At 54.9% G+C, this 14,016-nt stretch overlaps 2 protein-coding genes across 2 annotated transcripts in view; one reads left to right on the forward strand and one right to left on the reverse strand.

The window, feature by feature from the left end:
• Positions 1-5,542: 5,542 nt before the first annotated feature.
• LOC114021919 (transcobalamin-1) lies at positions 5,543-9,568 on the reverse strand. Its single transcript, XM_027832230.3, has 4 exons — positions 9,436-9,568; positions 6,609-6,771; positions 6,075-6,193; positions 5,543-5,845 (listed from the first exon to the last, which is right to left on the reverse strand). Exons 1-4 carry the CDS (start codon positions 9,512-9,514, stop codon positions 5,784-5,786), a joined length of 423 nt encoding a protein of 140 aa, XP_027688031.2. The 5' UTR covers positions 9,515-9,568; the 3' UTR covers positions 5,543-5,783.
• Positions 9,569-11,824: 2,256 nt separating this feature from the next.
• Positions 11,825-14,016, forward strand: part of LOC102948165 (membrane-spanning 4-domains subfamily A member 4D) — a 30,520-nt gene continuing 28,328 nt past the window's right edge. The window contains exon 1 of the mRNA XM_037901492.2: positions 11,825-11,914. The gene's annotated coding sequence lies outside the window, so the exon portion shown is untranslated. The remainder of the gene's footprint in view (positions 11,915-14,016) is intronic.

Consider the following 14,016-nt stretch of genomic DNA (forward strand, 5'->3'; position numbering starts at 1 on the left):
ATCGGGTCTATTTCTTGCTTTGAGCTACTTCATCTATCTTTATACATCTTGCTGGCAGCAGACGGTGCAGTACGACTGCTGGCCATCATCATCTCCTGGGTGCTCGGCAGAAGACAGTGCAGTATGACTGCTGGCCATCATCGTCTCCTGACTGCTCATTAGAAGACGGTGTAGTAGGACTGAATCGCCATGAGATGAAACTTAAAAGGGTAATGACCTGGCTGAGTCACTCCCATGTTTGCCCAGGAGCCCCTGACAGACCTCACCAAGGTTGGCTATTAAAAGAGCCCCCTGGAGTACGTCAACGACGGCTACCAGTCATACTGCATTGTCTGCTGCCAAAAGGCAATGAGCTGCTGCTGTGTAGCAATGCCGAACCACGTCTGCCAGCACCCAGGAGACATACGGTGACGGTTAGCTGAGTGGGCTCCATGCTTGCCGTGGTATGGCGTCTGCAAGGGTAACCCAGGAAAAAAGGTGCGAAATGATTGTCTGCCGTTGCTTTCACGGAAGGAGGGAGGGAAGGGGGGGCCTGACGACATGTACCCAGAACCACCACGACAATGTTTTAGCCCCATCAGGCATTGGAATTTCTACCCAGAATTCAAATGGGCGGCGGAGACTGCGGGAGCTGTGGGATAGCTACCCACAGTGCAACGCTCCGGAAGTCGATGGTTGTCTCGGTACTGTGGATGCACTCCGCCGACTACATGTATTTAGAGCATTTGTGTGGGGACACACACAATCGACTGCATAAAAACACTTTCTATAAAACCGACTTCTATAAATTCGACCTAATTTCGTAGTGTAGACATGGCCGTGGGCGTGATTGGGAAGGTGAGTGGAAAGTGAAGCTGTAAATAGGGGCTTAACAAGCAGTGTGCTGGAGTCAGGATATCTGTGTGAGCTAAGAAAAACAGGAGCACCCTGATGCCAGGGTCAATGGACAAGATAAACCTGGAATGTAAACATGAGGTTATACCTGAGCAGCACATGGACAGAGCACGTGGCACAGGGTTAACCAAAGCCGATCCCAAAATGTGTGATGCAATGGACACTAAATGCAATGTAATGTGTGAATGTATATAAAAGAGGAGGTTTGCTGGGTGCCTTTGGATGCATGGTACACCCTACACTCACCCACTATGCTTGAATCTGATCAACTCAGTGTAGCTGTGCTGTATGCCAACTAAAGGAACCTGAGTGACAAAATCTGCAGTCAGACAGGGTTTTGGGACCCCAGAGAACTGGATGAAGTGTTCTCCCAGAACAGAACAATTCTGGATAAGCTGAGTAGAAAAGGCCTCGAAGGGAATCCAACACGGACACCCTAAGGAGTCAGCTAGGTGCCTGGTGGATTGTCTTGCCTGATTTTCTGAGGAAGCCAGCAGGCTGGTTCTTAAGCCCAGCAGCAGCAGTAGCTCTCTGGCTGCTCAGTGCAGACACCCATGGATTCTCTGCCTCCCTGTGCTCATCTCTCTCCAAGCACTGTTCCTGCTTTGCTTTTCCGCTGCTCCAGTTCAGATCCTGCCCCGCATCCAAGTCTTGTCCCCGCCCTGCTCCTGCCTCACAACCAGCCCTGCTCCTGCCTTCTCTGACTCCTGGTAATCCGGTTCCGACCTTTGGCTCTGATTCCCCACTCCAACTCTCTCGACCCTGGGCTCTGGCATTCAGGCTCCAACCACTAGCCCTGACTGCCTATGACCCTGTCCACTGACAGTTTGAGCAGCCCCAAAATAAAACAGAGGGGATGAGGCTGACAAGTCCAGCTCGGTGGCTAGTATGAATCCCTCCCTGACCAATGTTTTCCTGCCGGACATACAGGTTGCCTTACAGACCCTGCAGGCTCAGGTCAGTGCCCTGCAGGCCCATAATGCAACACTGCATAAGCAGGCAGCACCACCCTCCCGGGCTCCACGTGAGCCAAAGACTACCCTGCCTGATAAGTTTAACGGTGAGTGGGGCACATTTCTGGGGTTTCTCAGTCAATGCCACTCCTATTTCTGCTGTGCCCGTAGTTCCCCACTGAGCAATGCAGGGTGAGGCTGATTATCAGCCTGCGGACTGGGAAGGCTCTGGCCTGGGCATCCCTGCTCCTAGAGAAAGCAAGCCCACACCTGCACCAGCTCAAAAACTTCATTCGAGCCATGGCCGTGATCTTCAATTACCCTAGTTGTCAGCGTACAACCACAGCCACCCTTCAGGGGCTGAGGCAGGGACACCAGCTGGCTGCTAAGCATGCCATGGAGTTCCATCGCTTGGTAGCGGATACTGAATGGCATGAGGCCATGGGGCATTATCATTTCTGCTTCAGCCTTAATGACAACATCAAAGATGGGCTGGCACAAGTGGACTACCCACCCATTCTGGATGCCTCAACTGACCTCCGCATAAAGATTGACAACCGTCTGATGGGCCCCTTCAGGGAGTCCACTCGCTCTGGACCCCTGGGGCCTCCGCTCCCAGAGGGAATAATGCAACCCTGTGCTCCAGACTGGAGCGATTCTCAGCCAGCGTAAAACAGGAGGGTTTATTGAGAATCTCAACACAGCATAGGAAACGCTCAGGGCCCTCAGGCCTAGCCTCCCTCAGCACGGTACATCTAAGTCTCCCCTGCATCCAGGTGGGCTCTGCCTGCTCTCTCTCTCCAGTCCAGAGACCCTGCGCTTTCCAGCTGGGCATCTGATATCCCCTGCCCTCAAGCCCCACCTCTGTCCTTTGTCTTCTGTCCAGGTAAACAGGGTCACCTGGGCCTCCTCTCCTCTCAGCCATCCTTTGTTCCCCACTGTCTGGAACCAGCTGGTCAGGTCACCAGGTCCTCTCTCCGCAGCCCATTGTCCTCCCACTGGCCAGAACTGGCTGTGACGTCCGAGCTGGGCCTCCTGGTCACCAGGTCATCTGTCCCTGGGGTATCCATTCTCCCGGCCATTGGCCGGAGTCCCAAGTTCCGTCGCGGGTCCTCTGTAACAACAAACTCCCTCTCCCATCACCTCGTTAAACCAGTAACACCCAGGGAAACTGAGTCCCACCCCCTGTGCATGCAAACCATTGAAAAAAAACAAGAAAAAAACAAGGAAATCCCCCACTTCTCCACAGGGGTGACTTGGTAGAATGTGTAACCCAGGTTAATGGATCTGATGAAAAAGGGAGCCAGGTTTGTTGATGGGAAAGAGTGCTCACCTCACCAAGGGGGTTGAGCCTTGTGATTGATTGGGCTAGCCCTGGGGGCTGGAAGACTGACTAAGCCACTCAAAGGGGATGAGAGGAGAACTGCTGTGCCTCCGGGGAGCTTGGGCTCTCCCTGGGCCTGCCTGAGGGGAATACTGGCCCTCCCACTGCCGCCGCCCTCTGGCTGGGGTGTTGCCTGTTTTGCCCTGAAAGGTGTTTTCTGAACTACTTGAGAGAGTGCAACTGGACTCGGAAACTCTGAGGAAGCCCCTGTGCCATGAAGACTTCATCCACTGAGTAATGCCTGTTGTTGCTGCCGAGAGTTTGGGCCCCTGAATAAATCGGCGCCCTCAGCACCTCACCCCACCCAAGCACCAAGAGGCCTGCAACGCCTCATCAAGGTACATAGGTTCCTCCGTGTTACAGAGCCCACTAGTGCAGAGTAAACCGGACTTGCAAATCCAGGGAAATCCACCCTGCGGGTTGTGTGGTGTTACTGATGTACTCACTCCACATCCATCTTTCCCTTCCCTTGATATGCTTCCTCTGTATTTCCCCTGGTAAATAAAGTGTTGGTTGCTGGTTCATGCATTACAGAGGTGTCAGAGTGTATGTACAAGGTATCCTGGGGGTAAGTGCCGGGTCAGGGACGTTGAAACCACATGGTGGTGGTGGTGTGGGGGGGGAGAAGGGGTATGGCAGAGTTCCTGACTCCCTTAAACAGTCAAGAGGAGGCATCGCCACTTAGTAGCTAAGAACCCAGGCTGCTGAAACCCACTGCGGCCAAAGCAGAGGGACACCGGGTAATGGTCCCTGTTGATAATTAGCTGCCCATAGGCGTCTGGCATCCTGTAAAACCCCCTTATGGGTGCCTTTCAACACTCCCTCCCCTGCTCTGCATAACTCTGCATTTGTTGCATGCTGATCACTGCAGGGTCTGGATCCCAAGGGGCTGCTGCTGCATCACATTTCCCAAAGGTAGGAGGACCTCACCCACAGCTGTGCGGATTCCTCCGTCAGCTCCGATCCTCCCTGTGTTGTGTTAATAGTGCAGGTGGTGTCCTTGCTTTGCTTACCATTGCTCTGCATCAAAGGGTGGCTGAGGGGGAGGCCTGGGCCAACCTCCATAGGTTTCATTTTAAAAGGCAATTCTGTTCACAGGCTTGTTTTGTCCTTTGCTAGGAAAAAAATGCCTTGCCCCTCCATTGGCAGCAGGGGGAGCTCTTGCAGCTGCAGAAGGCAGAGAGGCAGCTGCCACCAGGTTAAGCATTAAAGCACCAAGACTTTGCAGGCCATCAGGGCTGTGGTGCTCTATGGGACTGCAAGGCCCTGTGCGGGATGCACAGAACATTAATCTCTAGCCCTGGTGCATCCAGTCAAAACAGGCCAGGGTCAAAGGGGCAAGGGGAGGCAGGTGTCAGTCTGAGTGCATTGGAAAAAAACCTTTTCCACTAGAAAGCCTTGGATGGCTCCAAGTCCCATCGCTCTCTCTAGCCCCCTCCCCATAATTTCCCCCCCATCTCCCTAGACAGTAGGGAGTGGGTCATCGTGGCAGGAGTGGGGTGCTGGGAGGAGAGGTGCTCACAGAAAGAGCCATCTCCAAAGACACAGCCCACAGCATGGGAGCCTCCTCTAACCCAAGTCCCTGATCCAGGACTCTGATTCCTCTCGGTTCTTTCTGTGGCGGCTTTCTGGGTGGGCCCACAGCTCTAGCCCTTTTCCCTGCAGTCCCAGGGCAGTTTCCACACAGACCCAAGAGGAGAACCCCCCAGCGGCACTTGTTGCTGACCAGACTGATTTTGAATCGGGAAACCTCAGCACTAAAAGCTGGGACCACCACTGCTAGGGCTAAAGGACTATGTCTGCAGGCTGGCACCTGAAGGAAAGTCATCATCCTCCCATTGAGACCAGCATGACCCAGAGTGGGTGAGACAAGGAGCCCAGGCAGCGCTGCTGCTGGGGATCCAGGCAGAAGGAGGGTTTAGCTGGGCTGTTAACACCATTAGCCTCCCATTCTCCACCAGCAGTGCCCTCCAGCCTGCCCTGCTACACCAAAAGCCTTAATGACCGGCCACTAACGATGCTACAGCTAGTGCCACAGCAAGGGAGAGTCCAGGCCTGGGGACTGACTACTCAATCGCCAGGGCCCCAGAGGGCATGGTGACTCCATGGTGAGCCCAGTGCTCCATTGGCCAGGGACATACGTTAAAAGAGGTCTCGAGGGTAAGCCCTTAACTATGGTGGAGGTATGTGACTCTGCTGTGATGCAGCCCTGCGGCTGTGCTGTGTTTCCAGATGGAGGTTGCCCTCCAGAGGCCCTGTTGCCCACATTCCCAGTTTCTCTTTGCCTGGAATAACTCTCACGGCGCAGACGGCTGTTGCAGAGCGTTTATTTCAGGAGTGAGGGACAGAGACAGGCAGAGTTTGGGAAACAGTCACAGACATGAATACAACACACAGTCATCCCCAAGGGTCCGTCCCACCAAGAGGGAGATACCTGCTCTGGGGGAATGGGTGGGGCTGCTGAACCCTGGCATCCCTCACAGTAGAAAGGCCAGGACAAGTTTCGCCTTCATGAGCACTCCTTGTCCTCAGGCTGGCCAGTGCCCTGGAGCTCAGTATTTGGAGAACCTGACCTCCAGCCTCTCCCCATGGGAGACGGCGTAGCACCCAGCACCTGGAACATGAGGAGAGGAAAGGGAGGGTAAGGGATGCAAATGGGGTCAGTGGCCCCTCAGTGCCGGCCACCCACCTGCATGCCAGCCCCTCGCTGGGTCAGTCTGTCTTCTCCTGGTTCTCATCTGCGTTCTCTTGTGCCTCTCACCCCCTGTTCCTCCCCCTCCCCCTCCCCCACAACCCTCCCCCCTCACACTTCCCCCTGCCCCCACTCTCCCCTGCCGTCCCACCTAGTTTCAGCGGGATGTTGTTGCTCAGGAGCTGCCAGTAGGTGTGCTGCTTTCTATCTTCCTGCAGCCCCTGCACGGAGGTGATGTATGCGCCCCACACATACAGTATGTACATGAATCTACAGAGAGACAGAGTGAGTCCTGCAGGAGCCCTGGTTACCATTGCCTCATCGCCTCCCCAACCCCCACTCCATAGGGACATGCAACCCAGGCCACTGTGAGACTGAACCCCCATGCCATACGGGTGGGGGATTGAGAAGCAGCCGAGTTGGCCTCTGCATGAGTTCTGATCTCCCCACCCCAAGGAGATTGTGTCCAACTGAGTGATGTGGAGGAACCAGCATTGATCCCCCGATACTTTAACTCGCCCCCAGCAAACTGCTGGTTCTGGGAGTCATGCAGGGTGGGGTAGCAGGGGCATTTCCCCCCCGTGATCCTAGGGACCCCTCCAATTTTTCCATCTCAGTTGCCCTAGTAGTGCCATGCTGCTGTCTAGCCTGCTCTCTGCCGGGGGTTGCCAGGCCGAGCAGGTACCTGAATCTTGTGCAGTTTGTCTCCTGGGCGACCTTCATCACATCAAAGAAGAAGGAGGTCTGGGGCACGGTGAGAAGGATGGAGTCATTAAAGGAGTGGTTCACGCCATCCACAACAGTGTAGGAGACATTAATTTGGGGTTGAAGATGGGTGCGTGGAGCAGCTGTGGGGGTGGAGAGAGGGAGGTCGTCTGTGTGGGTAGGAGAGAGGGTGAAGACCAGCCACTTATACCTTGGAGGGGGGTGAGTCTCCCACTGCAGGGACTCCTGTACCATTGGAGTCAAGGGGAGATCCACAGATCCTACCAGGAATGGGGTGGAGGTACAGGATTGCAAAGGGAGAAACAAAGACAGAGAGGATCTGGGTGATGGCCCTGTGGCCAGGAGGTTAGCTGGGATTGAAGACAGGGCTTCTGGATCTATGATTCTCTACTGCTTGAGCTAAAATCCAAGGACCATTAACTTGAGCTCTAGAGGAGATCCATACATCTCTAGGTCATCCAGCCACTAGAAGGAGACACAGGACTACCTATAGAGCTGGCCTGGAATTTTTCAATGAACAAATTTTTCACTGAAAAAGGCCAATTCAGTGTCAGAACTGTTCAGGAAGCAGTGCTGGGTTGGAAGATACTCTCACCTTGAAAAATGTTTGGTTAAAAAAATGTCCATATTGGAAAGCTTTGGTTTTTCAATTGAAGCAACTTTTCATTCAGAAATTTTAGTAAATTTACACAGAAAAAAGGGAGAAAAGTGTGAAGTTGAAACATTTCAAAATTATCAAAAGGACACATTTTGATTGACCCAAATTGTGGGTTTTGCGTTGGTTTGTTTTGGTTTGTTTTTTTGGATTTTCAGTTCGTGAACATTTTTGAGATTTTTTTTTACTTTTTGGCCTCATGCGGGACAGGAAAATGTTTTTGAAATATAAACCAGTCTCATGGAACATGAAAACAATCCCGCCCCACCCTCCGCCAGCCTTGCTGCATGTGCTTCTGTCTACCTTCGATACTTTAGCTGGCCCCATCACCATCCTTAACAACCCCCAATGAGGCAGGGCAGTGCTATTAACCACATTGTACAGATGGGACTGAGACACAGAAAGACACAGGGTACATCCACACAAGAAAAAAACAAGCAAACCAAAAGCCTTGTGACAGCAAGTCTCAGAGCCTGGGTCAACTGATCTGCACTTGCACTGTGGAGTTAAAAATAGCAGTGTAGACATTTCACGCTTGGGCTGGAGCCCGGGCTCTGAGACACAACCCACTTGCCTGAGACACACACCCCACCGCCACATCCCTCACTGGCATTCCAGCTATGCAGAGATGCTCTGCACAGGCTGTTCCCATGCGGTGAAGGGAGGGCACGGCCTCTGCTGCCCCCCAGGTTGATGGGGTATGACTCTGGCACCTGAGTCAGACAGCATCTCCAGTGCCCAATGCTGGCACAGTCCCATGCTGCAGGTCACCTGTGTATTAGCCCAGAGGCAGCTGCATCCTTGATCCCTGCCCCCCAGTGCCATGTGTGAAATTTCCCAGGCCGGGTGCAAGAGGCAAGAGACAGGGCAGGCGAGAGGCTGCCATGGCCTGCATGGTAGGGACAATGAGGCTACTATGGTTCGGACGGTGGGTCAGGAAGGGAAACTCCTCCTGAGTCACCAGGAGAACTGGATGGCCCAGCTTCTAGGGAGTCACTGTGTTTGGGCAACATCCACACTGCACGCCGGTGTCAGCAGCAGGGAGGGCAGGTATAGCTGGTGCCACAGTGAAAAGCAGGCCGTGCCCACGCAGTGGTGTGCAGCTACACGTGTGAGGGGAAGCCTCCAGCAGCTCCCCACTGGTGGAGCCTTTCACTGCTGCAGGGGTCTTTCCTTGTGGTGGGAAAAGGCTCTAGCAGTGCTGATGCAGCAGTGCAGTGGGACACTGCACTGCTAAAAATAACAGTGCAAACGGGGAGGCACGGCTAGGACAAGTAAAGAGCCAGGTGGGGTGTGTATGTGGGTACGTACCCAGGCCCCTTCGGGTGTGTCTTTGCTGTACGCGCCTAAGCCACAAGCTGGCCACTCACCCGTTCCTGGAATACCGGACGTTCCGGTACTTTGGGGAATGGCAGGGGCCTGCCCTGCCAGCATGACCGTGCATGCAAGGTCCTGCTCTCTGGGGGGGAGGGCACCATTTTTAAGAACTGGAGGGGTAGAGTGGTGTTTCCCATCGGATACTGGACAGAGCAACGTTCGGTTTGGTCCCTGTACAGATCAGGAAAAACCTCTGAAAAAGAGGACTGTCTGGTTTAATATCAGACAAGTGGCCTCCCAGCTAAGCCATTCCTCATCAGCTACACTACGACTTATACCTGTGCTAGTGGGGGCTACTCGTGTATGCACTCTACATGCCCCCAAAAGCAGGTAGTGTAGATGCACCTATAGACTCAACCTGTTTCCTGGGGTGAGGGGGGTGTCTCTTTGTATCACTATCACTATGAGCGAAGCTGGTCTGACTCTGAACTCCATCCCCCCGTCCGCCCCTAAAGTGATGCTGGCATCCCTGGGTCTCTCCCATGCTACTGAGCTGGGGCATGGGGAGAGGGGCACTCTATCCCATGGAGCATGCAGGGGGCAGTGTGTTCTGGAAGGAGGAGTCCAGAATCCAGGGTTCACACCCCAGCTGGATCACCCAGTTTCCCCATGCATATGAGGAGCTCTGCAGAGGAAGGATTATTGACATCCTGCAGTGGGCCTGTCACTCTCTGGGTTCTTTCACTTCCCCCTGCCACCCCAGCAGACACACCACAGAGGGGAGGGGTACATGGCACAAGGCCATTTGACTCACCACAGCCCTGGCACAGCCCCCCAGGGGCGAGGTACAGGAGCAGGAGCCCTGCTAACATGATCACCAAAGTCTTCATCATCTCTCCGTCTCCAGTCACTCCCTGGCTGTACTGGGACCTGGACTGGGACCTGGTATTTATCAGCTGGAAGGAGGCGGGGACACTAGGGTGCCCTGCCCTCCTCCCCTGGCTTGCCTCACCCTGCTGTTTTCCCAGAGCAGATGGGAGACATTAAGCAATGCCCAGCAGCATGGGCAGCATGGGCACCCAGAGACCAGCACAGACAAAGATGTCCGGGGCTGTCAGACCACTACTCCCTCCCCATGGCCTCTAGGTGCTGCAAGGAGCCAACTGCACCAGAGACCTAGATGGAATTCTCCCTGTCACAATCCATACTCCCACTTCCCCAGGTGACTTGGAGTCACAGGGCCCCGGTCACATCTCACTGGGGGCCATAGGACTGTGAGACCACAGCTGACTAACGCCTCCGCCCAGACACATGGACACCATGGGCCACCCCACTGAAGTTGTGCACCAGTGTAAGTGAGAGGGAATTTGGGCTGCTTGGTTTTATCCCTGCCTGGTTTCCCAGGTCATTGTGTGCAGTTGGTCCTGGCTGTAGGTGGGATTGAGGGGCATTAGCAGAGCTGTGGTGGGGAGCTCAGGGCTGGGCTAGCAGGGGACTGTGGGTTGCAATTGAGGGGTATCAGTCAAGCAGTGGGTGGGGGGAGTGCAGGGCTAGGATACCAGAGTATTGAAAAAAGAAAAGGAGTACTTGTGGCACCTTAGAGACTAACCAATTTATTTGAGTCTCTAAGGTGCCACAAGTACTCCTTTTCTTTTTGCGAATACAGACTAACACGGCTGTTACTCTGAAACCTGTCAGAGTATTGAAGTTTGGGACTGAGGGACCTCGGCAGACTTGTGGGGGAGGCCAGGACTGGGGGGACAGGGGACTGTGGGTTGGGATTGAGGCTCATCACCAGAGCTGTGTGTGGCAGGGGTCCCAGGGATGGGATAGCCTGGGTCTAGGGTCAGGTTTGACGGGCATCGGAAGAGCTGCGTGGGGGCTCAGGATGGCACTGAGGTGGGTAGTTCTGGGGTCCAGGAGTCAACTGATTTCAGCCGAAGCCAGGGCTGCCCAGCACCTCTGAATAGCAGGCCCCAGGAGTCTCAAATTAGGCACCCAAAACTAGTGGGTGCTTGAAAAATTAGCCTTTGAATGTTCTGTGCGTCAGTTTCCCATCAGTATAATGGGGGTGGTCATCCCTTCCTCACTCACCAACTGAGGTGGGGGGGAGAGTTAGTTCATCCATCTGTGCGTAGCACTAGGAGATCCTTGCCTGGGAGGTGGGGTGTCATGGTCTTGCCTGTGTATGAGGGTTTCATCCCCCAGTGCTGAAGGGATACAGGGAAACAATGGGCAGAAACTTTACAAACAAACAAACCCAGTGTTATCACAAAGGGGCTGTGAACAGACATAAAGTCTCTTACAGAAGTGGGTAGCTGGCTTTTAATTTACCCTCACTAGGAAAGGGGGCAGAGTTATCACCCCTGGGAACTGATGCTACAACCACAAGGGCTCAGGGTAGCACACATCTACTAGATCAGGGGTGGGCCTGAGGGCCACATTGGGATTGCAAAACTGTATGGAGGGCCGGGTAGGGAAGGCTGTGCCTCCCCAAACAGAACACCCCCACCCATCCAACCCCCCCTGCTCCTTGTCCCATGACTGCCCCATCCCGGGACCCCCTGCCCCCTGAGAGGCCCCCCTGGGACTCCCCCCCTGACTGTCCTGACCCCTATCTGCACCCCTGCCTCCTGACAGGCCCCCCGGGACTCCCACGCCCTATCCAACCCGCCCTGTTCCCGTCCCCTGACCGGCCCCCCAAAACCTCCGCCCCATCCAACTGCCCCCTGACAGGCCCCCCAGGACTCCCACACCTATCCAACCACCCCCTGCCCCCTGACTGCCCCCCCCGGGATCCGCCGGCCCCAGCCCCCTTACCGTGCCGCTCAGAGCAGCATGTCTGGAGCCAGGCCGCCTGGCCGGAGCCTGCCGCGCTGCCCTGCAGGAGCGCACAGCCCCGCAGCCCAGAGCGCTGCCCGTGCGGCGGCAAAACTACGTAGGAGGGGCCGGGGACGAGCCTCCCGGGCCGGGAGCTCAAGGGCCGGGCAGGAGGGTCCCGTGGGCCGTAGTTTGCCCACCTCTGTGCCAGATGCAGCTCTCCTGGCTTTGGCTGGCTACTCTCACCTGCCCCTGCCAAAGCTGCAGAGGATGGGACCGGAGCTGTGGCCCATGCTGGTAATGGAGGAATCGCGGGCACCTGAGTGCTGCTGCCCCTGGTATTAAACCAGCCACTGGGGGCAGCTTCTCCTCTCAGGGCTGTTTCCTGTGTGGGGAGTGGAAGATGGGAGCTCTTGTGGGGAGCTGGGCTTCGCGCCTCTTAGTCACTGGTGCTTGGCCTCAAAATGCTTTGGGTAAAGTGGGGGGAATGAGGGGTGCTGGGTGCAAACTGAGCTTCTTGCTGTGGCTTATCCTCCAGCTTTGTGGGGCCTTCCTGCTCTAGCCTCAAGGAAGGGTTGCTGTGGGGCAGAGTTGGATCCAGGTCCTGTTGTCTTCTTGTAACTCTGGGAAAGTAGAGGCTGGGGTCTCTTGATAGGCATGTATTCTGGGCGCCTGCTCAGTGACTTATCTGCTGGCAGGGTGCTTACCAAACTTCACTTATCCCTGGCCTACATGGGAAACCTCAGTCTCCCTGCAGATGCTGGATGCGGAAGTGGCTCCGTGCGGTCGGTCAGTCCATGTAAAACTCTGCCCCCCGCCCCCCGTGCAATTTCCCTAGGGGTTAAATGGCCACTCTCCTGTTCAGTAAACAGTGGAGGCTGCTGGTTAAGCCAGATGTTTAACAGTCTACACTCCAGCCTGCTGGTGATGGGGGTTGGGGTAACTGCTATTGAGCTATGAGCTGCAGAAAGGCGATGAGATACGGCTGGGGTCTGCAGTGACAAATCAACTGAACCCCAATGCTTTGACTTTGTCCCAGGCAGGATGGGTATGAGCAGTTCTTGGGTTATCAGACCTGCCTGCTCAAAGAACAAAACCCAGCACTGCTTCCACTGACCCAGGAAGACTGCCACCAAAAATGCATAGAGACAATAGGGAAGGTTTCTCTTGTGGTGGCTAAATTGGTGCTTCTGGTTGCATGAGGCGTACAATACAAACAGCTACCGGCTGGACACTCTGCCCACCTGAGAGGCTTGTGGGGTAGTGTCCCTTGGTAGCTAGGGCGGGTGGGAGCTCTGAGTCTGGGACCCTGGGTTCTAGTCCTAGCTCTGCAGGAGTGATGTTGACGAAACCAAAGCTTTCCAGAGCAGCTGCTGGATTTCTGGGTACCTCATTTTGGGGGTGTCTGGCTTGAGGCACCCGCAGATTCAGTGGCGCTGCCCCCCTCTGGCATGCCTGGTGGCAAGCTGCTGTGTATGTGGCATGGTGCTGTTGGAAGCATTAGTGCTCCTGGATGCCTTTTGGGTCCTTCAAGGAGTAATGCTCTCTCTTTCTCCTGCCTCTAACCTGGCTTTGTCAGAGGGATCTGTCTCAGCCGGAGAAACCTGCTGGCTGATGCAGAGCTTCCTTGTTCCTCCTCCACAATCAGGGGTAGATGGCTGAAGGCGGCTGTCTGGTATTTCAGCTCTGGGGTTGGTAAAGCCTGGCACTGCTGTGGCTCCAGTTTCCACTCCCCTGAAATGGAGAGGATTCCTGGCGGCCCATGTGTGCGAGCAGGGAAGATGTGGGTGGCTGGGGACTGTTTGGAGACCTAGTGTTGGCAGACTGGGGCCAAGTGAGAAGTCGGGGGAACCCACATCCCCTAGCCAGGTATGCTGGCAAGCTCCCAAATGTAGATGCAGCTATGATAACAGAAGAGAACTTCTATCAGGTTAGCAAATGTCATTCGGGGATGGTGACGGTGGTGGTATTACTGTGCAGACATGAAAATCATCTTCTGTTGGCCTAAGCTCAGCCCACACTAGAGCACTCTGCTGGTATAGCTGTACTGGCAAAGCACTGTAGTGTAGATGGGGCCTGAAGCACCATAGACCCTGCATGTCCACAGTGGATCAGTGGCAAATCAAAAGCCATCTGACCGCTGGGGACATGTCTGCACGGCAAATACACACCTGTGGCTGGTGCGTGTCAGCTGCTTCGGGCTTTGGCTGTAAAACTGCGGTGTAGACCTTCAGGCTGGAGCGTCGGCTCCAGAACCTGATGCTCTAGCCCGAGCCTGAACATCTACACAGCTATTTTACAGACCGAGCCAAAGCTAACTGACGTGAGCCAGCTGTGGGTTACTAATTGCAGTGCACACGTACCCTAGGGACTCCAGGGACTCAGTATAGGTCTCTAAGGACTAGAATCATAGAATATCAGGGTTGGAAGGGACCTCAGGAGGTCATCTAGTCCAACCCCCTGCTCTAAGCAGGACCAATTCCCAACTAAATCATCCCAGCCAGGGCTTGGTCAAGCCTGACCTTAAAAACTTCCAAGGAAGGAGATTCCACCACCTCCCTAGGTAACGCATTCC

The sequence above is a fragment of the Chelonia mydas genome, chromosome 6 (genome assembly GCF_015237465.2).
Source record: "Chelonia mydas isolate rCheMyd1 chromosome 6, rCheMyd1.pri.v2, whole genome shotgun sequence".
Classification (NCBI taxonomy): domain Eukaryota; kingdom Metazoa; phylum Chordata; order Testudines; family Cheloniidae; genus Chelonia; species Chelonia mydas.

Bases quoted from the DNA above. Each gene is read 5' to 3' on its own strand.
- LOC114021919 (XM_027832230.3), bottom strand. From the start codon at position 9,514: ATGATGAAGACTTTGGTGATCATGTTAGCAGGGCTCCTGCTCCTGTAC. The intron at 6,772-9,435 runs GTGAGTCAAATG...CCACCCCCACAG, and splicing joins GGGGCTGTGCCAGGGCTGTG to CTGCTCCACGCACCCATCTT. The intron at 5,846-6,074 runs GTGGGACGGCAG...CTCATGTTCCAG, and splicing joins CAACATCCCGCTGAAACTAG to GTGCTGGGTGCTACGCCGTC.